Source organism: Scatophagus argus, chromosome 5, assembly GCF_020382885.2.
Source record: "Scatophagus argus isolate fScaArg1 chromosome 5, fScaArg1.pri, whole genome shotgun sequence".
Classification (NCBI taxonomy): domain Eukaryota; kingdom Metazoa; phylum Chordata; class Actinopteri; family Scatophagidae; genus Scatophagus; species Scatophagus argus.
The window spans coordinates 13514588-13541660 of NC_058497.1; the positions used below are offsets into that span (position 1 = coordinate 13514588).

Here is a 27073-nt window from a genome sequence, read left to right on the forward strand (position 1 = left end):
GAGAAGACCTGCCGTACACAGAAATCACTTGTATTGAAAATATTTGGTTTCTAGGATACATCGGGACAAAGATCAAAGTGACTCGTCTATGAACCATAAAAAAGGTGTTTGGGGCTCAGTTGGCCACAGCTATACGACGCCCACCACTTGTCAAGCGTTTCCTGTGATAGCAGGTGATGCATGACAACCGAGCAGGGAGTAATGTCTATTATCAGAACAGGGCTTTATACATCAGGAAACTGAGGTACGTATTGATTCATTTAGAGTCTATTAAGATGGTAGCTTTATTGCTGGCTCAAGCTGGAGCTGTGCTACCACTATGGAGGAAATGGGGTTTATTTAAACATTACATTTTCAATTGTTTGTTGAAAAGATGCAGACTTTTAAAATTTGGAAGCCTCGGTGGGGAAAATGAAAATATTAACTGATGACCTTTTACTCAGAGTTTATATGAATGAATGGCTTTTATAATTGTCTGTATTTACTTTTAATTGCACATGCGTTTACAATAATTTGTTCCTGCCCAAATAAGCAGAGCGGGAGATCTTCACAAAGCAGCATTTGTGTTTCGGCCTGTCAATAATATTTGTTAATATAATTTAAGAAATATGGAATGCTCATTTCATAATTCCACTGAAAATGGACACAATACAAACCATCTGGCAATAAAAAGAGGTAATAAAAGCCACCCACTGAAAGTTCATAAAAATCTGCATGCTTCCTTTTACCTTCTTCTAGTCTAACGCTGTTTAAGTGACAGCAGATTTTAGACACAAAAGAAACAAAATATTCTTGATATTAATGACATTAAACTCCAGTCATCATCATCATTTGTCTTCATTGTAGTTTTTAACTGAAGCTTGATAGATTGACACACTAATATAGATTGACAGATACCTTGCCATACTCTTGTATTTTTCTCACCTGGAAAACCTCTCTTCTCCCCGCAGGGTTCTGCCCCACAGTTTAAGAACCGCTAACCTGAGCTAACATGATGCATTAAGTAATGTTTATATTGGCATGACTGAATTAACTGCCAGTTAATGTCAAAATGGTGCTAGCACTGCTGAAACTACTGAACATGAACAACCGCCTTTACAAGAGGCAAGTGATGGACTTATATCAACAGCTAGGCACAAAGATGAGCAGCTTTAAACGGGCAAAACATCAATGGGTAGAAATGCTATAATGTTATCTCTTGTAACTCATTTAAGGTAAAAAAAAATAAATACATTTTTGGATTAAAACAACTGCCATAATTTAAGTGACGATTGTTGTCGAGACAAAATTAACAGGTGATTCTCCGGCTGAAAAATGACAGCATTAAGGACATTTTATAAATATTCAGGCAACATTCACAATTCACAAAGCCATATTACTGAATACTTATCTTCCATTTAGTTTATGTACAGATTGGACAGCCAAACTAACTAGTCAATGCAGAAGACATAAGAAGAGAAGGTTTAGGAGAACAAGAACCTCAAGGGTTTAAAGTTATCACAACAAAATAAAGTAGTTATTTAAAAATATCCCACAGTAAGGAGTCGAGTTCCATTCTACTATACTGTGCCAAAAAAAAAAAATAAAGCCAAAAGTGCGTGCATCGTTCCTCCCCTTTCCCTCTGGGCTGCACTGACCTGGGATCTGCTCAGAGCTCTCTTGAAGTCCCACTCTGACTGGTACATAATCTGGAGATAGAAGCATACAAACAGAAGCTGCTGTCAGAAGACCCGTCCACTTGACAACAAAATAAAGCAGTATAGAATTTGCACAGAACTTATTCTTCCTCCCCTTTTCTTCCTCCTCCCTTCATCCCCATCTAAAAATAAAAGAAGAGCAGGCGCTGCTGATGAAGAAGAAGAAAAGAACACGTCACCCTTAATGCTGGAGGGCTGATCTACATACAGCTCCCCTGCACCACCACCCTCTATCTGTCCCCTCGCTGCAATTATTTTCCATGTACGTCCTAGAAGAGAGAACTGTAATTCAATTTCACAGTCAGACAATGAGCCTCGGCACAGGTTTCCTTAAATTCAACAGCTTTGAAGTTTTTGGTAGGTACCTTTAACAGAGCTAATCTATTCCTCCTGTTTCCAATATTTGTGTGCGTGAGCTGTACCAAACACAACACATCTCAGACCCATCTCTGCACCGGACTCACAAAGATGAAACGGATAGTTTCAACTGATAAGATGGTCAATAAGTATTTCCAGTATGTATGAGTATGAGTATTTCTCAAAACACAAGAGCGATTATTTAAAGCTGCAGCAGATAACCAGCGGCACCAAATGGCAGTAAGAGGTCACTATTTGAATTTGGACAAGTCAGTACAAGGCAGAAATCATGGAATGAGCTCTGACCTACATTTCACAATACAGATGGTGTTGTGGGCATAAAGAGGATGAAGAAGAGCCAGAAATGGGAAGCCCAGTTCGCACTGAATGAAGAATTTAGCCAGCTGAGTATTTTTCTTTTTGCTTGACAGTTCAGGTTCATTTGGAAGCTACTCGTTTGGATGCTCTTGTCTGCTGCAGCCCCGCTGCACGATTCAGACAGATCAAATGAGTTTATTTTTGCATTAGAAGATGTTGCAGCACAGTTTTTAAAAAAAAGCAACAAAAAAAAACACTGCTTTTGTTCAACTGCCTGTCAACACAACTAGGAGCAAAGGAATAATCACCGACATGTGACCTTGTTAATGGTCTGGCACTAGACTTTAAACTGCAACTACATAACAAAGTAAGTGCAAGTTTTTGTAGGGGAACTGAAGATTAAAAAACTGCTGAACCAGTCAAGAAGAGTGAACATGGAGGACAACTGCATGACAGCATGTGTGTGTGTGTGTGTGTGTGTGTGTGCGTGCATTTGAGATATGTATACTATGACAGTAAGCATTATACTGTATATAGCATGTACAGTATATACAATATGTCTTAAAAGTCAAGGATTCTAGGAAGCCAACTCCACAGTGCAAACAGTGTAATCATAGAATAAAGTAAGAATAAACAAAACAATATAAAAATAGATATGGTGCTATTTACAGTGTTAAATATATATATATATTGCACATTATGGACGGAATATTGCACATCGAAAGGGGGTAAGAGACCGATGGTTGAGGTGAATGGACTATTAGCAATAATAAGCTGTATTTTGTTTTTTATTTAATTAGCATTCACAAATTTCTAGTTATATTGCTGATTATTTACTTGAAATGTACTTGACTCCAGCACTCAGATCAGAGATCCCTCGAAGAGATTCGTCATTCTGTTGGTCCTCCCTTTGGTTATGTTGATTACCTTAAGCTGATCGTTCAACTTATTGTAATTTCAGCAAGACATAAAATAAAGAATACCTTCTTCAGTGCACTCATCAAAAGCGTTGATGGCAATTATGTGAAGGTAATGTGTTTACTTTTAATGCTTAAATAAAGTATTACCATATCTTCAATTTAATTCATTAAGGGCAACGTACAAAATGTTTCTTTTGCAAATACAAAAAATCTGGATTTTTAATAACAGATACTGATTAACTGTTGATAATAACAACAACAACAATAATAATAATAATAATCAGTAATAACTGGTCTCAGGCCTAGTGTGCATGTCTGTCTGTGTAGTCTGGAGGCTGATGTATAAAATGGCATAAAATGAACTGACCCGACTGTGCACTTGTCATCCACTGGAGATGACTTTGCATCTTGAATGGCAGATGAGATAATCTGCCTAATACTGCGGATTCATGCTTTATCTGAGCCCATCGGGAAGGGAGGAAGGTTGTTTGGAGAATAAAGGCACTGTAATGCTGAATCACACTTGACTCCTTGATTGTGTAAAATATATATTCTTCATCTTGAAATGACGCACTTACAGTGCTGCATCATGGCATTAGTCAGACTTGAGAAAACCAAATGCGTCCCTTTTCTTTCTGTCACAATCTACACACATACTTCAGCTTCTATCATTTACCCAGGCCCTTAAATCCTCCTTTATGCTCTGCTGTCCCTTGACAGCCTCCATTATGGCTCAAATACGCTTCTCACATCAAGTCTATACGATTCTGGGAAATCCCTAAAGCACTTTTGAGCCACCTAATCTTAAGCTCTGTCATTCAGCCTTAAGTAGACTGATTCTAATTTCACTCACGCAATTACAAAAAAAAAAGAAAATAAAAAACTTAATGTTGTTTGCAAGTAGGGATCTTCACACTCACACCTGAGTGTGTACCACTGGGCTCACCAGCATATGCATGAACACACTGCACACTGCAGGGGGAGCTCTTTTTGTTTACTTGAACACTGCTGGTCTCAGGGGTGTTTACTGGTATGCACAGCCTAAATCTGTTCACATGTTAAATGCATAAATTTAAAAACAAAAAGCAAACAAGCTAAGAATACATTAAAAACAACCATGACTTTATATATTTTTTAAATCTATACTCTTGATGGAAATACTTTTATATTTCTATTATGCGTCTTTCAGGTTCAAATGAGTGTGGATCCTGTTCAACAGGACAGCACCGTACACAGCTGACTATAATATTTAAACCTTAGCACCTTTACTTTCATTTGACTTGTATGTGTTTGGAATTTAAAACATGCAAAATCACTTAAACTTGTCTAATGGATGTCAGAGATCCAAACTGCTGCTGCAGACTATTAGTTATACAGTATGATAAACAAGTCCCATTTTTTCTTAAAAAACAAATATGCCTGAAAGCATAAAGAATAAAAACAGAAATTTTGGCAGCTGTGGTACACCTTTAAAACAAATCTTGTTTTGCATTGTAAAAACTACTACTTTACTGAACTACAAGTACAGCATGGGAACACAAGAGAACACTTTACATGAAATCCACTCTGAAATCTTTTTTTTTTTTTTTTCTTTTGGTGTGCACAGGAGTTGTGAATCTTGTCCTGAAACACAGAGTATGAATGTCCTTAACCCTGGCTTCTTATTTAAATTAACAGCAGAGTAGTGTGTGTGTCTGTGTGTATGTGTACCTGTGAATGTTGCTAAGTACTGTGACAAACCCATGTAAAGACTAAAGGGACGAGATCCATGTGTCTGTCTTTACACATACACACCCACGCACTAGTGCACACACAAGCACACGCACGTGCACTGGCACACACATTAACACACATGCTCTCTTTTTGTCACGACTCAGACGCTCCAGTCCCGAGCAACCCAGCAAGTCAGACTAAAACCCCTACTGGCCAGCAACTGTTCTTACTAGATCCCAGCTGAGGCAGAAAAAGGAGGAAGGAGGGAGAGACATAACACACAAATGGACAAAGAAAGAGTGAAAGACAGAAACAGACAGGGAACAATTTTAGGGAACAAGAACATACAGCAGATCAATACAGAAATAGTTTCTCTACTATACTGTATAGTGTGAATAACTGAGGTGAGAACAATAAAAGACCCAAAAGCAGGAGATAAAACATCTGATTTATTATGACCTCATCTCGTCTCACCTCTTATCATCTTTTCTGATTAGCATTTGCAGAGGTAAAGGATGAAAAAAAAAATGCCACTGCTCTCTTTTACCTTATGCAAGAGATGAATACATCATTTTAATGAGCAGTATTTGATTACCACCATGAGCTGCAACATAACATTGGTCAATATGGTCCAAATCCTTATTAATATATTAATAAAAAAAATATTTCCAGTCACCAATAATTTGGCAAATGTGCACAAAAATATCAAAAGGCCAGTTTTCTCATAAAACAGAATTTAGTAAATTATTGCATGATCAAATTGTCACAATCCAATCTGCCAAATCAGTCAGTATACATTGAAGCATTGGACTATGATAATATAAGGTTAGATGATCCCAGGGAACATCTCCTTTCATCTCGCCTTATCCTAAACCCACTCATGCTCAATCAGCATTCCCTGGCTCATTAAAGAAACCAATTTGCTTGCACTGTTATGTTGTTGCTCAATAAAGTAATTTTTAATTTTTAATCCCCACTGTGCAGTAAGAGCAGATAGCCTCATGTTTTCTGTACTGGCTCATGGTGACCCCAAGAATCACAGTTTACCCGCTCAACACAGCTAGCTTGCCAAATGGATTTGGCAAAGTTGCCTGTGTATGGCTCGCCCATGTGTGTTTATAAGTGTGTGTGTGTGTGTGAGAGAGAGAGAGAGAGAGAGAGAGAGAGACTCCTGGGACTCCTGAGCTGGATGATGATGATGACTCACCCACCCACACAATCACATGTGAATTAAGACAGACACTCATCACCGTCATCACTCAAAACCATGTTAGCGCTACTCACCGATTCTAATTGTTCCCAATCAGCATATCAGGGATCCTGTCAATGCACTGTGAAACCAGACCACACCGGCGATGGCTTATTGATCTCATTAGACGCTAACGTCAGGCCGTTAAAGCAAGCATTTGTGTGTCTGTGTGCACATGTGTGATGGGCTAACTGACACATCTATCAGAGCTCTACAACTGAAACCAAAGCAACAATACACAAAACTAATGACGAATTGAGCAAGTAGTTAATATAAAACATTTGAACTCTTTTTTATTTACTGAAAGAAGAGTCATCAGCCATTTTAGCAGCTATGTGAGGCATTACTCACAGGCACAGCGGTACTTTGAGCTAAATGCTAACGCTCACGGGCTGATGTTCAGCAGGTATGCAGTTGCCACTATATTAGTTTAGTGTTAGCATGTTAGCATGTGCAAATTAACACTGAACATACAGTGCAACAGAGGAAGCGATACTGCGGCCTGATGATTGCACCACATAAAGAAGATAGAAAAAAAGATACAAAAGATTGAAAATCAGAAGACATGAATGTCTGTACCAAATTTCACAGCAATCCATTCAATAGATTTTGAGACATTTGGCTTTGCTTGCAGAAAATTTTATGGTTATCCACCCAATAGCAGCTGAAATATTTCACTCTGGACCAAAGAGTAACAGAAAACATTGCTATCCCTCAGATGTGTTATTGTGTGAAAGAAAGGCATTTTGCTTTTTGAGTTTAATAAAGCCTTTCTACTCACAACATTTCACCATAAAAAAATAACTGCAAGTTTTTAGGCGTGGAATAATTATAATGTCATTTCTACAAGTGTAGACTGCAAATTAAAACTGACATTTATTGCTCAACACATTTCATGTAAACATCGATGCTGGAAATGAAGCATAGAAATACCAAGTCTCACAACAATCCTAACCAAGACTTTACATCCCTACCTCAATACCTCTCTCCACCTGTCACTTGTGTATTAGCTCACTAGATGCAACACTCAGATGGTCAGATGGGCCTGCTTATGACTCATATACCACAAATTCAGTTCAGTTCAATTTATTTATAGTGCTATCCCTGAGACAGTGTCAAATCACAACACAGCTTTTCTCATGACACTTTCAAAATAGAGCAGGTCTAGACCATGCTCTTCAATATAGTTTTTCATATGGAGAGACCCAACATTCCTCCACGAGAAAACACGTGACGACGGTGGCGAGGCAAAACACATTCAGTTGGGAAGACACAACTGGATGATAGGAAAAAACAGTCAAGTTAAAAATAATGTATTATTTAAAAAATTGTTTTGTCATATATCATTAATGACAGATGCACATCTCCTAAATTCACAGCATTCCCAGAACAGAGAAAAGACTTGTTTAGTGTAGCTTTGAATATAATAAAAGCAGATTTACTGGACAACTTATTTATTTAAAAAAATCTTAATCATAAAACTATTTTCAAAATAGGTTATCTATTTTTTTGTCCTCTCTCTCTCTACCCGCACCTCTGTGTCCTCTCAACCTCTGACCTGCTCTTTCATTGAGTTTCGCTTGTCCTCGTTTTTCTAACAGTCGGCGCATTATTTAATGAATAAACAACATGGCCGAGAAATGTGAAACTGCTGATGACTTATCAGTATCAAAAAAGAAAGTAAGGCATTATCTGGAGAAATGGGGTGGGGAGTCTTAGACAAAAACACTGTGAACCACTGGGCTGGAGAAATGGGGCAAAGACAACTTTCAAAAGCCTTTCTAAAAATGAGTTAATGTTGGCGGACAATATATAGATGAAATATTAGAAATGCATAATAATTTTCATCATTTTATTTGTATCTCAACCCTTTTTTTGTCCCCTGTGAATGGACCGTGCTGATGGCAGCCACCAACGTTGCCTCAGGTTAGCATGTGTGCGTCTGTGTGTGTGTCTCACGGCAGACTTGCATGACTAAGCCTTTGCATGTACTGTCAAGTAAATGCATGTACGCCTCTTGTCAGGAAATTTAGATCTATACTCATCATATTTGTAATTCCCTACTCATGTGTGACGCATGAACAGTTCGCCAAATAGTGGTTTTACAAATGTGCTCACGTGTCCCGTTGATACCTTGATGTCTTGTATCTGTTGATGTGTTAAATGCTTAATATAATTGCTTCCTGAGTAATTAGACAGCTTGCACAAAAGTTCAATACCCTAAATCAATGAAACCACACGGGCAATAAAAAGGACCCGAGGACACGTGGACCGAGTTACTTGTGTGGGTTGTCTCATGAAATCAGAGTATGTACGTTCTTAGAAAAGAGACATCAGCAAGTGATCCACAGCAGAAAAAATAAAAAGATCTCATGCTCAAAGGCATTATAGGCATTATGTAGATTTTCTTTCAAAATTATATTATAAACTAGTCGTCATTAATAGAATATTTTATTTACATTTTGCACTAATAAAATGTATATATATACCCCCTGCCCTCTATTTACATGAAATGGTAAAGAAAACAAAGATGGGAGAGTATGTCAGATGTGTATAGTCCATGAGCAGTAGAAATTAACCTGTTTGTTTAATTCAGTAGGTTACTTTTGCTCCCCTGACATTAGTTAAGTTACCTAATATATTCATAGAAAATTCAAAGTTCAATTCCACAATCAGCCAACATTTGATCAGCGCAATCAAATTATTAGCAAGCCTCTCACACTAAATTAGTTGCCCCTGCCCCTGCCTGGTGCCAGGCCAAACAGATGCAGCTTCAGTCTCAGCAGGCCTGCCTCCCTGCTCCCCCACCAGCAAAGCAGCCCTACTGAAAACCAAAAAAGGTGATTCAAATAAAACCTTCAAGTCGATTTTACTCTTTTGTTTATTATATCATTCATGTTAATTTATTTTACTTGTAATTAAACAAGTTTTATTTATTTATTTTAAGTTATTTATTAATGTTTAGGGGATTTTCCATTCAAGAATTTTACCATTAAAATTACATTTAGATTATAAAAGATGGCTTTTAGAACTTGAATCATCTTGAATCATATAGTTAAATGACACAATACCGTGTCATATAAAACCATGTATACCCAGTGCAGGAGCTAAAGGAATCTATCTATATGAAACCTTAGAGTTGCAAGAACCAATCAGGGAACACAGCATTAAATACTAGGTCATACTGTTTTCTTCATTTGACAAAATAAGCAAAATTTTCTGCTGAATGCTGTTCCAACACAAACAGGTATACGAAGGATCAGCTGGTTTGATACCCGGCTGTGTAAATGAGATCAACCAAAAATCAGAGGAGACAAAAATATTCTCCAATAAAACATACTGTATATTTTAAAGTCATCAACTTAGCAGGTGATTGGATGAAGTATTTGTCTGTCACAGACTATCACAGGCAACCAACCAGATCAACGAACCATATAACACAGTAGGAGATCTTCAAACTCTAGCCAAACAGCAAAAACACCTGTTCCATTGAGAAAAGCCTTCATTGTCATTCTTTGGTCTTTTGCTTTTCTCACTGATGTCATGTTCATAGCTACCATTAGTTCCTCGTATGATTCTGAATGGTCTGAAACACAGTTTGGTCATAACTACATAACTTGAAACCTGGAAAAATGGATTCTCCCTGGAGATCCACCTGCCTCACAAGGTAAAGGGTTGTGCAATACGACAATACGAGCAATGAGAACTTAGAGATGTGCCAGCTAGAGCTTGCATGAGACTTTCTCATTGTGTGTAGTCGGCAACTGCGGCAACTTTGCGCAAATAAAAAATATCTTTTGCTGTTGAACAGAAATTTGCATTACTAATAAAAATTAATAGGGAAGAGTAACACCAAAACAACTAAAATCTGTTCAAATAATATGACGTATTGCAAACAAATGAGTGAATGAATGAATGAATGAATGAATGATAATACATTAACACAATGTTGAAGAGTAATATTATAATTATGAGAGTACTACTACTAATAATGACAAACATACAAATTTAATTTTACACCATTATTTATAGCATTCCGAACAATAACAGTGTGCATTCAAATTTTTTGCACCAGGTACTTATTTTTACTTCACTGAGTAAGCCACATCGCACACAAACAGGGCCTCACACACGCAAAAAACTCATCTGAAACAAACGCACACACTATTTCATCCTGGTCTTCTTCTTCCCTTCCTCCCTGCAAGGGCTAAGTGGAGTGTTTTTCCCTCACGTTGTTGTACCCATGTTAGACTACTGACGCCAGCTTGTCATTCTCTACTCCCATTACTGTGAGAGGGGAGTGCGTCACAGCTCCCACAACCCACTTCTCTCTGTCAGCTTTCTGCTCTTGCTGATTGACACTGACGTTGCCGGGCGTTAGCGTTTCAGGCTGAATCTCATGGGAGCAACATGAGCATCCAGACACTGGTCTTCCATTTGGAGCTGCACGCATAATGGCTTACATTTTTTGTCTGCACTTCAAGTTTGGTTTTTTCATGTCCCCCCTCCAAAATCTTCCAGATGATCCTTTTTAAGGAAGGTAACTGATAACAGACTTCTCCACTGAAGCAACACTTTTGGCCATATTTCAAATTTGTGGTACAAACATTTCAGCTTTGAGTAAAATGAACATTTTGATGGGTGTTTCATGGACACTGAGGTTACAAAACATTCTGACACAATCAGAAGACTGAAAATGTTCAGCCTGTCTAGTTTGTATCTGAAATGCAACAGTAAACGGCCAGAAATATCCAAAGCAGTGGTGTCACCAGACCCACTATAGCTCCCATCATCTCCCTCACCTACTTTACACACTGATATTGCACATCTGGTGTGATATTGTGCATGCTGTTTCCATAATGTACGTAATGTTTTCCTTTTTTCTATTTTACTTATCTATTTAAGGTTTTATTTATTTATTTATGTCTACTTGGAGTGGTTTGCCTGCCTTGTCACAAGTATTTCATTGTTCAGTCGACCCTGTGTTGATACTATGTATATGACAATAAACCTCTTTGAATCTTTGAATCTTTAGACCCATTATCCAACGGAAGCCTCCCACTGCAAGCTAATTTGCCCTTTCCCTCTGACTTTATGGTGAAAACTAAAATAAAAAGGCCAGAATCACAAGACACACAGCCAGCATTAGAATGCATGCATATGAGGTATTTAAACAGAAAATCCTTGGGTTTAAAAAAATAACAGGCAAATAGGAATCGTTTGGTAAATTACTTGGGTTGCTTAAAGGCCCTGAAGATCCACAGAAGTGTTTTCAATTACTCTGGCTAATTTGATTTCTAGTCAGATTGAAAGAGGATGCAGCACTGCTTGGAATTACATGACATCACCACACTCAATGAACAAGTAATGATAAAAGTGTAAATTGTCGCAAACAGCCACACCAAACCTAACTAATCTGTGTACACTGAGTGAGGATGTGGTAAATCAACCGCAGTCTGTACAACACACTGTCCTGAGAAGGAGTCCAGTCATGCAAAATAAGTCAAAAGACCTGTGTGGGTGGACTATTATATTATTATATTACCTTATTATTTTTAGATTCTAGGCCTATTGCCATTTGCAAAGCCTACAGGAAACAACCATTTTATTGCTGTTTATCCGAGAAATTTCTCCTGGGAAATATTAACCCAGACCACCTAGCAGAGGCCTGTAAATACCCACTAAATAACATGAAAATATAATTATCTCTGTAAGTCATTAGGCAGCCCCTGTCTCATCCAGTGATGCATAGGCTAGTATAGAGTCCAAGACAATTTCTGTGTTCATGAAAACTGTAAGGTGGGTGAGTTTTTGTATAACTCACTTGGTTAAGTTATATTAAGCCTTAAAGTTAAGCATAATAAAGAACAAGGCTCCTTTGAGTGACAGCGAGCCACTAGCTGTCAGCTAATTGAAGTCAGACATGTTTGTGGTGGCAGAATTTTTCATGTAAATATCTGACAAATAATAAGGTTAGTTGTGTGGTTAGTTGTCCTAACAGACCATACAAGAAGTCTGCGCTCCACCTCTCCACCCATTTTTGTATTAGCCAGAAGTTAAATGGACTGAGGCGCAACGTCATGGAGACTACGTCCATGTTTTTTATAGTCTGTGGTAAACACTGGTGAGAGAGACCAACAACAATGAGAGACACCAAGAAGGAAACCTGAATGAGAACAATAACATAGATTGAAAGCAACTCTTCTGAGTAGCCTTGTCTTCAGGCTAAACCAAAGACACTCAGAGCAGTTTTATCCAATAAGGACTTGCTCATTGAATCCCTTGTTGAATGAGACTGAACAGAGAGGTAGAGAAAGAAAAAGAAGTGTGAGGAGGATATAGGGAGAGAAAGTGAGAGAAAGATGGTGGAAGAAAATAAGCTGAATGAAAGAAGTGAACACGTTGACATTAGCCCAAGCTGCATCAGGCCTAAAGGAACCAAACCGGCCACACATACGTGGGTGTGTGTGTGTGTGTGTGTGTGTTTTTCAGAGAGAGTGAACGACTGAGACAGGGAGAGTGTGTGTGTGTGTGTGTACCTTCCTGTATACACATCACAGCCCAAGGCCAACTCCTTCGTCTGCTCTTCAGATGAGAACCAAGCGCTCACTTCGTGATGCTTTGCCACAGCTTAGAGAAAACAGGGTGCCATTTATAGAATGAATCCAATTATTTCTAAATGCTGAAACTTGACCTGAAATAAACTCTCTGCTCCATACCTGGTTAAACATACCCTGAAAGAAAAGTCATGATAGAGCACAATGTGCTGGGCAAATTACAAATACAGTCTGTGCTGTGCTGATTTTTGAGATTTTCACTTTTAGGGGGTGCATTTTTAAAAGAAGTGCTTTTATGATGCAGCTAATGTGATGTGATGTCTACAGTATATTTTTATATCATCGAAATTTACAAGCAAAGTCATTTCAGTAAATGGATTGTGCTGTAAATATGTACAAAAATGAAATTGTTACACTGAAATGAATGCAAAGTAATAAAGCAAATAGGCCCAATATGGTACTCAAACCACTTCACAGCTGAACAGAAGATGAAAACTAGTTTGTTGTTATAATATCAAAGGCCATCTGCTCCATCTGATAACTTGATTTAGCTTGAGTTAATTAGTTACTTTCCATGCACAATCTGTCTACATGGTGACAAACAATAACTCTAAAAGCAGAGTGGAGACAGGTGCATGCGCTGTTCTAAAAACAACAGGAAGTTAATTATTGTTCATCCCACTCATCAATATACACAGCTGATGGAGGCAATTAAGGTTCTTTAAAACCCTTAGCATTCAATCGCCACAATTTGCATCAAAGATTGAACTCATTCTCAGAGCCAAAACTCAGTCATATCTGAACACACAGACATAATACACACATTTTAGATTCAGTCTGACTTACACTTTCTGAGGATGTTCACATGTTCAATGTCCATCGCAAACAAATGTTTAGAAATCACAAAAAATACCATACCTTATAATTCCAGAGCGTGCCTGAGTCGGGATGTTTTTAATGTTTCTTCAGTATCAAAGTGCTGCAGTGATATTTGTCTGTACATCCATCATGACAATACAAAGAGGTGCTGTTATTGGCTACTTTTATATATATTAATGGTGTCACTTTGGCAAAATCTAAGCAAATTTGGATTTTAAAAAACTCTAGTCCACAGTATAGCCCACATAGCAACACTTCCTGTTTATGTTCCCTAAAGCATTATGGGAACTGTATTTCCAGAAGTTAAAACACGATTATCTGCCAAATAGAAGTAATACTATGAATAATTGTAATAAAAGGGACAAAATGCCTTTAAATTAAGTTTTATTTCATGTTTGCTGCACAAAAAATATCTGTCTGACATTGCTGATGCTCAGAATGTCTCATCCATAAAGACACACACACACACACACACACACACACACCAGCAGTGTCTTACGTAACACAGTGAGTGATGGCAGCTGAGGACACAAAAATACTGCCTTTGGCATTTGTCCTGTGAAAGTTGGACAGAGAGGAAATGGGGTGAGCAGGAGAGAAAACAGAGAGGGACAGGCAGACAAAAAAGTGAGAGGGAGAGACACTAAGAGAGAGAAGGGAGAGAAAGGGGGGGCTGAGAAATGCTGAGAATGAAAGAGATACAAAGAGAGAAAAAGAAATTGATTTTTTGACCATATATGCGTATATATGCGCCTGAGGCAAAATGTCTCAAGGGAAAATATGACCCTAAAAAATAAAAATGCAGTCCAGTCATTTTCATGTCTTCACAGTTTTTTAAGTCACGAAAGCCCTTCCCAAGACTATGTACCACCACACGCACCACATGCATATACAGTATTTCATGCACCATTTGAAAACTCTTCAAGACTCAAAGCAAATTCATTCTCAAATATAGATAAAAATTTGTTTGGCTGGAATTTCTCTGATTGAAGAGATGCTCAAAAATGCTTAGGTAAGCAGCCTCCATGTAAGTCAAATCAAAGTTTGTAAAGGAGACAATAATAAAAATATATTTAGAGACATCTTCTGAATGTGTTTTGCCTACAGTCCAAAAATGACTGGACATGTTCAGGTGTGTACATTCCTCCTGACACACAATGTCCTGGGGAAATACTACTCGTTTACAGACACGGGCTGTGCAAATTCTGAATTTAAGATGACTTGTCATAAATGTTTTACCATTGTTTTAATTTGCATATTCCCTTAAAAAAAATCACTTCCTTTTCATTATGGGACATGACATCAGGTAGATCCCAATTTAGACCGTAGGGACTTCTGATGTCATCTGCTTAGCATCGCACTGACTTTGAGATGTCAAGCTTTTAAAACAAGCTGCATAGCAGCGTTGTGGCAATGTCACGCAAGATCTGCACCTCAATGTACACAATTTGGATTAAAGAAGAAGAAACCAGGTTCAGGTGAATATTCTTCTCAACCGGGAACATATGCAGCGGGGTGGGGGTGGGGGTGGGGGTCTCCCGTTTTCATTCAGCTCGGCACTTTGTTCCCTATATGAGATGTGAATGAGAATTATGTAACTTTTATCACACCACTTAGCTAATTACATTATATGATGAAATGGCATTAAATCTGTAATTAATGATGCATGTCATAAGATGAGCATGAGTCCAACTGCAGTAATTTACGTCTTTATGTAAAGCACCAAATGTTGAAAATGTAAAAACCAAGTAAAAGATTTTAGAGAATGGGACCCATTTCAGATGGCAATACCCCTTGCTAGTTATATTAAAAATCAAAAGCAAAGTAACATTTGTACAATCTTTTCCATCATTTCACGGTCCACTTCCCCATCATTATTACAACTTCAGACCCAGTTTCAAAGAGGCAGGTGTGCCTCTCTCTCAGCCTCTCACTCCCCTGTCAAAACAGAGTGAAGCATATAAAGATGCAGCTTCTGTGTTTTTATGTTCAGATGAGACCGTGAGTGGACTTATTGTCTTTCAACACAGACAGCCTCAATTAGCTGCTGTCTGTACGTCATCAATGTGTGTCTGCAGCATGTTTGTGTGTGTGTGTGTGTGTGTGTGTATGTGCGTGCATTATGAGGGATAATGGAAGGGAAAAACACTCCCAGATGCATGTGATGCAATTATACCTTTGATTATCTGATTGGGTAATCTACAGGCAGGCTGGAGGCGTCCAAGACAAACATACTGTTGGCAGAATGTTGACCGAGCATAAACCGCTAGGAAGCACGCACACACATACAAACACACACATGTGCAAGCAAACACACACACCTGCATATAAGCATGTGTTCAGCAACACACAAATATAGTGCACAGCAAACATAAACACTGTGATGCAACCAGCAGTGATTTGTACCCACCACAAAAAATTTAATTCGTGTGTCATGTACACACAGTAAAATATATATTGTGAGTGTGTGTGTGAGAGAGAGAGAGAGAGAGAACAACAAGGAGGTACGTTGCTTGACTGGGTCTGTGATCTAACCCACAATGACACTTCAACTCAGTCTGAATAGAGAACTTGCTTTACAAGGACACGGCACATGTGGGAGATTCAGTCCAGGCTAACTGGGTGTGTGTGTGTGTGTACAGTTTGTGTCTACATGTGTCTTTATGCAATTAGCTATACATACATCATTAACAGTGCAGAATACACATCAAGTACAGGGTCTACTAAAGGAAAGGGTTTTATTGTTTTCAAAAACATCTCACGAAAATACCAAAAACAAACAATGAATTTATCCTGCTAAACGTCTGTGTAGCCACAGCCTGAAATAATGTCTTCCACAACAAAGACCTCCACTGTCTTCCAAAAATAACTTCCATATGGATAACATATTCATTTTAAAATGGATAATAATAATAATAATACTACAGAAAAACAGTCACACAGTGCAAGTGTATGGCTCTTTTATGTGTTTTTAAAAGTTTTTGAATGGTGCTGGCACTCAGGCCTCTGTATGGCTGGTATGAATTCTTTGCTGGTTTTCATCTTTTTATGAGATTTGCTGGTGATTATGAAAACTAAAAAATAAAAACAGCAACATGCTTTAATCTAGGTAGCTCTTTCAGCCACACTGCAGCCCTGTAGCGCTACTGGGCAGCTCCCAGGTATTGTAGGTCAGTAGGTGTTAACTAAGTCTGAAAACCAAGGGCACAGCTGTGAAACAACACACAGAGGAGTAAATGCCAGCCATCCCCGTATAAATACAGATTTAAAATGTAAAAACTGTGAATCCCTTATTATGTTATGTTATTTTCTTAAAAGCTCAAACTGACAAATAAAACCAAAGCACTCAACAAAACAGGCTGAGCAGAACTGTTTATAACCCACCTGCTGACTGTCCGCTAAATGAGAGTGTTTGCTACAACCCGAGAGAAAAGCAGACAGACATACACACAAACGTATGGACAGGTCTAGATTCTGCTTGTCGATGCTGCCGTCGGCCCAGGCCAACCCCCCCTCACCTCTCACCAAGCATATTTTGGAGCTAAAACACACCATTGAATCGAGTAACAAGGCAATCCTTGTCCAAGGCCACCAAACCTCATTTGGACAGCCAGCAGGGAAGCCACTGCATGTGTGTGTGTGTGTGTATGTGAATGTGTGAGCGCATGTATACAGTAGTGGCCAGACTAGGTTAAAATTATTAGCTGCTGCCTTTCAGAAGCAAGCTGTGGAGGCCACTTTCTCTTACAAACACACACACACACACACACATGCACACGCGCACACACACACACACATCTTCTGCTCTTGCTCTCTTCCCCCTCCCCTCTCCTCTCTCTGTGGAAGCATATGGCATAGAGCCATATTCACATTATGTGGAGACAAACACACCCCACACACACGCGATATCTGCCGCGCGAACCATATGCGATCGACACAGACTTGCCTCAGCAGTGTGTCTGCGAGCCCATGTGAGAGCTCAGAGCGATGGTGTGTTTGGGACAGCAGCACAGAGGTTGAACACAGGGACCAGATAGATGTCTTTTTACCATCAACACTTCTGCTGTGCTTGGCAGCAAACCTCCTCTCACTCCCCCCCTTTTCCTCACCCTCCCCACCAAATCTTTCAACACTCTCACTCTTCCCCCTCCCCTCACTCCCACCCTGTTCCTCTCTCACGCAATGGCTCCTACATTAGGTCCCCTCAAGCAACCCCTCGACTGCCCCCACTCTCTCACACACACACACACACTTGATCACAGACACACACACATTTGGCTACTTTGCGGCTGCTTGGGGCTGGATGCTGCCTCTGCTAATGCCAGTGTGTTCTTTTCTTTCAGTCACCTTTCTCCCTTAGCCAGCTCTGTTCCACTAACTTCAGCGTCCGTCTACCTTTTCTGTTTATTTCAGGTTTCTTTTTTTTTTTGTGAATGAAATGGTCCATTGAAGAAAGCTACAGCTGCCCCTCTGACAGTACAGACCCAGCTACTAAGTTCTCACGTTCTAATCATTGTTTTTTTATTTATTTATTTTAACCTTGCCTAATTTCTGCACATCACTTCACTGCACGTCTTTCTCTGCTCAGGACAACTCTTCGAAAACTCACGTTATCTATGTCACGTTTTTGTCACTCTCTTCTCCAAGCAATGCACAATCAAGAGTCCCGAAGAGTAGGAGAGTTAATATTTTATCCGACTATGCACTGGAGCCTCTCCCCTGATTGAATTCGCATTCATCTGGCTTTTTTTTTTTTTTAACTGAGAAATTAATACCAGGAGTTTTATCTATAATTGATTTACATGTATTTTGAATGAAACTTTCATCCTTTTCTCTTTCATACTGAGTGAGAGACTGTTATAAGTTCCAAGTCCTCAGTAGAGGAATAATAAATCCATCCATCAGCTACACCTAACAATAATTTAGGGGACAATCAAACAGTCAATCAAAGGGCTATGAGATTTATAAAAAAAATTAATTTGGTTGCTGTAGCTGAATTCTCTTTTTCTCATTCTGTTTGTCACACACAAACAGAAGCATGTGTCCCTTTTTTTGACACACACCCTTAAAAAAAATAATCCACAGATGTAATCTTTTTATGATGCATCTCAGAAAGGGAGATTAAGGCAGTGACAGTGCAATCATGGTAAATATCGCTGTTGATGTATCAGGGCGAGTAGGAATGTTAGATACATAATGTAAGTGCTCTGTAAATTCTACTGAGACACAAAAATACCTTTAAGGTCCACTTGTGCTCGGTTTCTTAAGAGTTCCTTTCTGCAGACAAGTTAAATTCAAGCACTTGTCATGCAGGGGCCTACAACACAGACAGAGCACAGACAAATCATTCTTAGTTTTTGGGACATTTCAAGCATCTTCCCTCTAAAATATTTATTGATAAAATCTACAGGAGAAAAACCAGACATGAATGTAATTGCATTTGTTAAATTGCCTAATTAAAATACATAAAAGTGACCTTATATAAAATGTTTGTGCTCATTGGTCCCCTAATTTAACTGTCACACAAACTATGTTCAAAACTGATGTCTATGACCCAACTAATGTTTATGAGGAATCACTCTGTTTCCATTAAGTGTTCTGCAGAATCGCCAAATATCAACATCCTGTCTGGTGAAAAATGTTGTCAAAACCTTTCTGTGTTATGAATTCACTGGCAATTAAAGGAACAACACTCCATTATTTCGATATAAGCCTCGATGCCACACAAGGTTAGAACGCTCCGACAACCGGAACAAGTTGTGTGTCTCCCTGGAAATGCATTTGCGTCAATGAGAGAATGTGGGCCTTCCCTCAAATAGATCTCTGAGCACATCTCTGCTTAAAAGTTGCCCCCTCCCCCTCCCTCCACTCAGCCAATGGCCAGATAGTATATGATGATGGGATGATGACTATGTTATGCAACACATTATAGCCTTCAAAGACTTCCTCTAAAGACTTCAAAATTACCAGAAAATATTTGCCTCACCCTTTTTGTACTTTGACATGTTTACAATGTAGTGCTTATAATGTAGCTGTGCTCTGAATGATGAAACAAGTGACTGAACGCAAGCGTGCCTGTAACGAGCTCTCGTGACTGTACAGGAGAGGGAAAGAAAACTGCATGATACCACACACACAAAAAAACAAAACACTTGGAAATATTGATGCTTTTTTTAGACACTCTATTTATAGCTGTTGTTATCTTGTAGACTGAGCTCTTTTCAATTGCATGTGACTTAAAGGCCACTAGCACAGGCCTTTCCCTCCGAAATCCCCATTCCACTGAGACCCTGGCTAAAACACAAACAACTCCTGTCAAAACACAAGACCTCGGGTTAGAGCGCGTGCAGAAAGATCGCCAAATATTAAGGCTCAACACTGCATCATGTTGATAGCGTAGAAACCGCTAACTACCTTAATGGAAGCTAATTTGTTCAGTAGTACAACACAAAAACAAATCCTATTCACTGTAAAAGGGGGTAAAAAAAACAATAAACAAAACAGAAATAAAGCCATGGAGCTGAGCTGATGCTTTTTTGCAGAGTGCCTATCTTGCCTCTGGCTTGGCAGGCTGCACCAGCCTGCTTCATAAATACTGCACAACCAACGTTTGATGAAAACTCCCATTTCTCTCAGGTACAACTGCACTCTGGAGAGCTTCATTATCTACAGTATGGATAAACTGTACCTACAAACCATGCGTGTTTGTGTCAGACAGAGACTTTAGGAGAGAAGGAAGGAGAGAGTACAATAAAGAAAGTCTAGTATTCAGTTCTAAATTTTGGTGGGGAGTGCAGAATTTAACCTCTGTGGGCACTGAATTCCTGAAGAAGCTTCTTGGATGAGAGGCGAAACGCCTTCAAGAACCCTAACAAGTCCAGATGCCCTAAGAATTTACTACACAGACCATGACCTGGATTACTGAGAACCTTCACCGACATACAATAAAGAAAGCGGGAGTAACTGATGTGGCTCAAAATACTGAAGAATTATGGCAGCTTTTTTCTTACTGTCTCATTCTTCAGGGTCATGATCCTTCTGTATTCAGTCATTCACTATTCGATTCATAATAAACACTCAGTAGATTATTCCAAAGTAGGGTCGAACAATCTGGCCAAAAAATAACATCAATATTTAAGCACAATCACAATCTAAATTGCCATCTTTTTTTCTCGGTTTGGAAATGCCCTGTGGACTGTAGCCAGGCTTGAAACAGTCTATGAATTTCTCCATTTGCACCATTAATAAACAATATTACACTGAAGCTAGTCAATTTTTTGGCACAATCTCCTCTTGCACCATGCCACTAGCCATACCTCATGTTGTATTATTTAAATCACACAAGGAAGAGTCATGTGAAGCAATTTGTCCAATCAGCACAACTATCTGTTTGGCTGCATCACTTGATTGGCATGCATGAATATAGTCAATGAGGTTATGTGAAGCTCAGAAACAGGAGAGAACATTAATGCCTCCATCTCTACTGTTTGCCTGAAAACTAAATCGCGTACGCTTTCGAAATCAGTCACAATCTAAAATTGTCAGATCACCCACCCCCTACTCTAAAGAGAGCAGTGCATTTCTGACACTAATGAATTGTTATTTTGCAGCATTAGTGTATTTAACAAAGGTAATACAGACTCACTTCACTCGTACTGAATGCACTTTATACATAAAATTTGGACATCCTAAAATAAATGATGGAAAATAGATCCGGTTCACTAGGAAACAAATAGGAAATGATTTCAGACAGCAGCCTAGCCAGGGTCGCAGAATATTCCTATAACTATTTGTTGGTTGTTATCGTTAGCATCCTCGGCTACTAGCACCACTGTTGTTAGTGCCAGGGAACTGGATCGTACCTGATTCAGTAACATGATTCCAAATTCAATACCTATAATGGATTGATTCTGTCCCAATTCTAGTTACGTAATATACTGATGAAAGACTTCAGTTAACTCTTTTAATTTTAGAACTACAAGTCCAGTGAATCAAAATCCAGAAAACTGTACAATTTTGAAAAGTGCAATCTGTTTGTTTGTGTTTATCCCTTTCTTTCTGTACCCTTCATCAATCTCCATATTCCTCTCACTGGTCCTACAGATTACAAAGTGAGTACGGGCCACAGAAGGACACGCTGCCCTCAGCATCTGGTCAATTCTGAGAGGTTTTTTCTTAAGTTTCAAAGTTCAATTTGTCATCTGTCCTGTTCCAGACGTGACAGGGTGGAACGGGTAATGGAGCTGTTCTAATAGTACAGATAGTCCACCAACTCAGCGTTTCTTGGATACCAATTAGCAATGAACAGCTAAGCATCGAGAGTCAGACATCTGATGTGGGATCAACTCCAGCTTCAATATGAGAGAATTTAATAAGGTTGATGGGACAACTTGTGTGATTCTAGGTCAAGGCACTCTGAAAAGTCTGTGTGATGTGCTGTGATAGGGACATTGGTGATTCACCATCACCCTCACATGCCGAGCAGGACACTCCCAGGTAAACTCCACTTACAATGGACACACTAACATTTAGGCTTAAATTTATTGCACTTGTCATTTGCCTACAGTATCGGCACTAGAGTGACTAATTGAAGAGTCATGTAGCTACTGTAAGAAAGGGTCTCATTATTTATTGTTTTTAATTTTAGTGTATATTTTGATTATTTAAGAGAAAACCACATTTTGAGAGAATTAGCAGTACAAATTCTAGATGTAATGAATCTGATCTGAAAATAGTCAGGAAAATGTGAAGGCTTTAAAAAAGCAGCTTTAAACTACGCAGCGACACACGGCATCCACTTCCAACAATGGGCAAACAGAGCCACCCATCATCGGTGCGAGGTGTATCCCCCTCTGAGCATTTACCCTGTAAACTACAATTACACCACAAATCAAAAGCAGAGAACCGATGAGCCACTTCATTACTGATGATAAGCTTCTCTTTCTCTGTCACATTTTCATTCCCTCTCTAGCCTCAAAATCTCCAAATGAGATCAGGGAAAAGTTGCCAACACAGGAAAAAGATCAATGTAATCAGTCTGGATTAAACTACTTCTTTAGCTAAGCCATACATGAGTGAGTATGATACAAGCTAACCCACTCGGGGTGATCACTGTGAATCCCCACTGAACGTGCATGGGTGTGGATCACCATCTCTATCTCCAAAGCTCATCTTTTATTCCCCCTAAATCTCAGTTTATCTCAATTTGTCACCAGAGGGAATGAGAACAGTCAGGGGCAAAGACTGCAGGAGAATAACCTTCAGTGCTGGTATGAACGATCAGTGGATGTGTCACTTGTTCCAGAGAGAGGTCAGCACCCCAGCCGTAAATAACAACATATCAAAAAATGACCTGATATGGTTTCATGACATGCAGAAGTGGGTGCGTGAGCTGGTGAGTGACATGCATGCACAAAAACAGTGCGGACAAAGCCTCAGCCATTCATGCTACTGAATAAATTGGTAATGTTAACAGACCTATATGTCATACTGTTCATTTCAGTGGTTATAAATATGATACAAAGCACAAATTAAAAATTTGATTTGGATGTCTACTCCTGCAGGGCATGCAACGTCTCAAAAGTGCTTTAAATTAGGTCTCACGTCACTTCAGTGAGCGCTCAACTTTCTGGCAAGTCATGGCATGAAACTAAAAAGTATACTGAGCTTTAGTTGAGGTTAAACTAAGCCTTGTAGACTGACCAGACAAAGAACCCCAATATATAAACAGATAAAGCAGGTGTAGAATATTGTAACTGGTGTAAATCAACATAACATAGGATATGTGGAAAAAACACAAAACAAAATACTTAACAGAGGACTTCACACCACAGATGTAACCGAACATGATATGTATCAGTTGTGTCAGTTTTAAAATGCATCATTTTTCTTATGGGGCGGTTGCTGCATAAATGCACAATTCTCTCCACCCAGGAGCCAGTCACAGTCAGAAGAAGTTCATTCAAGATTGCTCTGTAAGGTGCACATCTCTCTGCACCCGCACAGTCGAACCAGAACAACTGAGATGCTGACACGCTGATACACAGAAAATAATCCCAAACAGTTTCACGTGCCAAAACTAAAGTTCTTCAGTGGAAAAAAAAAAAACAAAAAAACAATATCTACAGAAGCTGAAATCAGAGATAGTTTGGAATGTGGATGAACAAAGAGGGATGTGCTTCAAGCGCAAAGTTAGCTCACTGACCTCATTAATGAATTTTTGGTCACATCCAGCTAATTATCAAACATCTCCTTACACTGATATCACTACACATCCATTCAGCCATTCTCTATACTGAGTTAAACAAAAAAAAGAAACAAACAACAAAAATTCCAGAATCAATTAATTAAACAACACCTAAACTAACGCCTCAGAATAAGACTGGAGAAACATCCACAACTATCCCACTGATATTCTCGCAACAAACACACAGTTGAAGACGGGGTTCTTGTGAGGACACGGTTGTATCAAATTCGGCTCCGTCATCTGGGAACACGTGCACCACACTATTGGCCAGCACCCACGACAAACAGAGGTTCTCAAAATATTTAGACGTGACCTCACACCTAAGCACGCGCGCGCACGCAGACAGACACAAAGACACACATACATACACACGTACGGTAACTTGGCATGCCAGGTGCACTATCCCGTTTGCTTATCAACAGCGCGCACAGCACAACGATGATGACCAAATTAACAGCGAAGATAAACAGCGGCGTTTGCGCGGTATGTAGAGGATGTTGCAATTCAAAACACCGTGTCAGTGATAATTCACAACCACACTAGTAATGGCTCTCGGAAAGTGTAAGCTAAGTAAAAGCCTATGGAGCAAACAAATTGTTCGTATCGTAATAAAAAAAAGCGTCTTATTTCTATGTTGCCCCGGTTGGTCTGTTGCCATAAATGAGACATGCGTAAAGCTGTCACCCATGGCATTCGCGAAAGAGAAAAGATACCAAAACGCGTTATAGGTTTGTTGGTTGAACAGTCTTAAGCAATGTAGCAACAAAAGATTCCGTATGCTCTGATTCAGGCGTCCAAAGTTGAACATGTCTTACCTGGTCCCGCGGAATGCACGGCAGCGAAGTCCTGCGGTGGGACTTGCTGTTGCTCTGACTATGAGCCATCATTTCCGAGGCCGCTATGGAGCTGGACCTCCGTCTCCTTTTGAAGACAGGGATGTCCTCCTCCTTCGCCCCGGTCACAGAGCCACAGCACCCCGTCCCGCTGGTCCCTGAGGCCGGCAGGAGCCGGTCAGCATACCTCGCAAGCAAAACCCCCAGCAGCCCCAACAGGTAGGCCAGGTAGGGTCTCCAGCTGGCCCGGACTCTGATCAGAGAGACGAGCGAGACGGCCCTGATGACGCTAATGAAGACAAGGATGGACACTCCCTGACGCAGCCGGACGACCAGCAGAGCCCCGCTGCCCAGACAGCCGAGGACTACCAGGGTTGCGGAGAGGGACAGCAGCTGCTCCTCTGCTCCACTCAGGAGGGACTGCGCCGCAGCTTCGCCCAAGTGGCACACTGCTAACAAAAAGAACGCGGTACGGATGAGTACCCCGCAGCGAATCAGATACAACCCGATCCAGAAGAAGGCACATACGAGTGTAAAAACGGGAGAGACGCAGTAACACGTTGTGAGAAGCAGCTCCACAACACAGCCCGCCGCGAAATGAAGACGAGAGCCGTAGGAGTCGTTGCTATTTCCGTTGCTGCTGCTGCTGCTGCTGCTGCAGCCTGCATCCCAGTCGACCAATCTGAGCAGCAGAGCGAGAATAACGGAGACTGAGGCAACGCAGACCGCAGACGACACTCTTCGGCAAGTCCATGTCACGGCGAGACTCAGCCACGACTGACTCCCTGCGTCCTGGTACAACGGGGTGACACATGTCTTCACGTAGCCGTTGCGCTCCAACGCCGCCCGGGGATATTTTTCATGAGCGCCTCTTGATGAACCTCTGTCGCTGTCTGCCTCCAAGGCCATCGCTATCAGTCAAGCGGAATGCTGCGCTGACCGTCCGGGAAAATAATAGTTGTAGCCTCTTTGTCAATGTCTCAGTCTACATGTTCCACCTATAATCATAACATGTTCCCTGCGCGCAGCTCACACCAAAATATTGGCCAGTGACGCTTGCCTCCAAAACAAAAGTTCATTAGGTGTACATGTAATTTAAAAACTGACAAACTTAGAGTTTCACAACTTTTGTTTCAGTTTTGTGGTTGAGAACATCCCCATAATATTTGGTCCACTACTGAGTTGCCCCCTGGTAGTCAACCAGTGAACCAAAAAAACAACCCCTGGCGTTTCACACATCTAGGCCACTGCCTCCAATCCTCCACACAGTCTCTCTCCCTCTCTCCCTCTCTCCCTCTCTCTCTCTCCTCCCACTAGACACTATCCCCTTTTTGAGCTGCTCCGGTGATTCCTCCCTCACTTTTCAGCGGTTTCCCCCGTGTTTCTGTTCAGTCTGCCGGCTCCAGTGCGCCTTGGATGTGACTCAGTTCGCAGAGGATGGATGCCATGTTTACAGGAACATTTTCTGGCTTGTTGTGGAAGATGGAGCAGCCCATTATATGAATTAACTACAGTGATCTTGTAATACATTTTCGAGGTGCTCCACTGTATAAATATGACATTAGACCAAAAAGATATATGATGCTGGTTTCACGTAACTTTAAACTGTAGCATTTTTCAGTCTAAGCCCGCTCATAACTCACATGTCAAAGACACTTTACGACATAGAAAGCTTTCATATGCATCCAGTGGGCAATTTCAAGGATGCACAACAACAACAACAACAAAAAAAAAAACAGATAGCATGAAAATGAAAAGCACAATCCTACAAACAACAAAGAGCAGAATTTAGCTCTAGCAATAATCATCTTGCTACCCGTGATTTATTCCTGGATTAAAATCCTAAATCACATCATCCTCTGCCTCCTGTGTGGCAGACTGGCCGAGGACAAGTTAGAGGCCTTCACCTGTTTGCCCTACATTTTATGAGAGGATTTAAAAGGATGTGCTGCAATCATATAAAGCTATTTCAAGTCTGGCATCTTTTTCTCTAGTGTTTTCATTCAAAATGCACTGCAAAAGGAAAAGCATTGTGTTTTGCTGTCAGGCCTGCAAGCATGAAGAGTCTTCAAATGGTCTAAAGCACCGGAGCTGGAATTTCATTCATTTTGAAGATAATGCTAAAAAGGTGGTTTCCGCAGAGCCGTGATTGGAATCTTAAAATTTTTTTTAGCCAACTAAACAACCACAACTGTTCTGTAAACACATATGATTCCTGTGAGTATAATATATCTTCTGATGCTTGTTGTATGTAATGTAGACTATATGGTGTCTATATTAAAAATTAGTTTTATCACCGTATCT

The 27073-nt window shown here is 39.9% G+C and overlaps 1 protein-coding gene across 3 annotated transcripts in view; it reads right to left on the reverse strand.

Annotated features, from left to right (window-relative positions):
- The window catches only part of LOC124059120 (cGMP-inhibited 3',5'-cyclic phosphodiesterase A-like), a 49107-nt gene extending 23075 nt beyond the window's left edge, over nt 1-26032 (reverse strand). Inside the window, exons 1-3 of one of the 3 annotated variants that reach the window (XM_046388899.1) lie at nt 13730-14051; nt 12794-12884; nt 1638-1688 (exon numbers count right to left, since the gene is read on the reverse strand). In XM_046388899.1, the coding sequence (XP_046244855.1) occupies nt 1638-1685 (48 nt within the window). In that variant the 5' untranslated portion in view covers nt 1686-1688; nt 12794-12884; nt 13730-14051. Of the gene's footprint in view, nt 1-1637; nt 1689-12793; nt 12885-13729; nt 14052-24751 lie in introns of those variants that run through there. The other 2 variants (XM_046388897.1, XM_046388898.1) reach the window with 2 other exon arrangements.
- Between the last annotated feature and the right edge of the window lie 1041 nt (nt 26033-27073).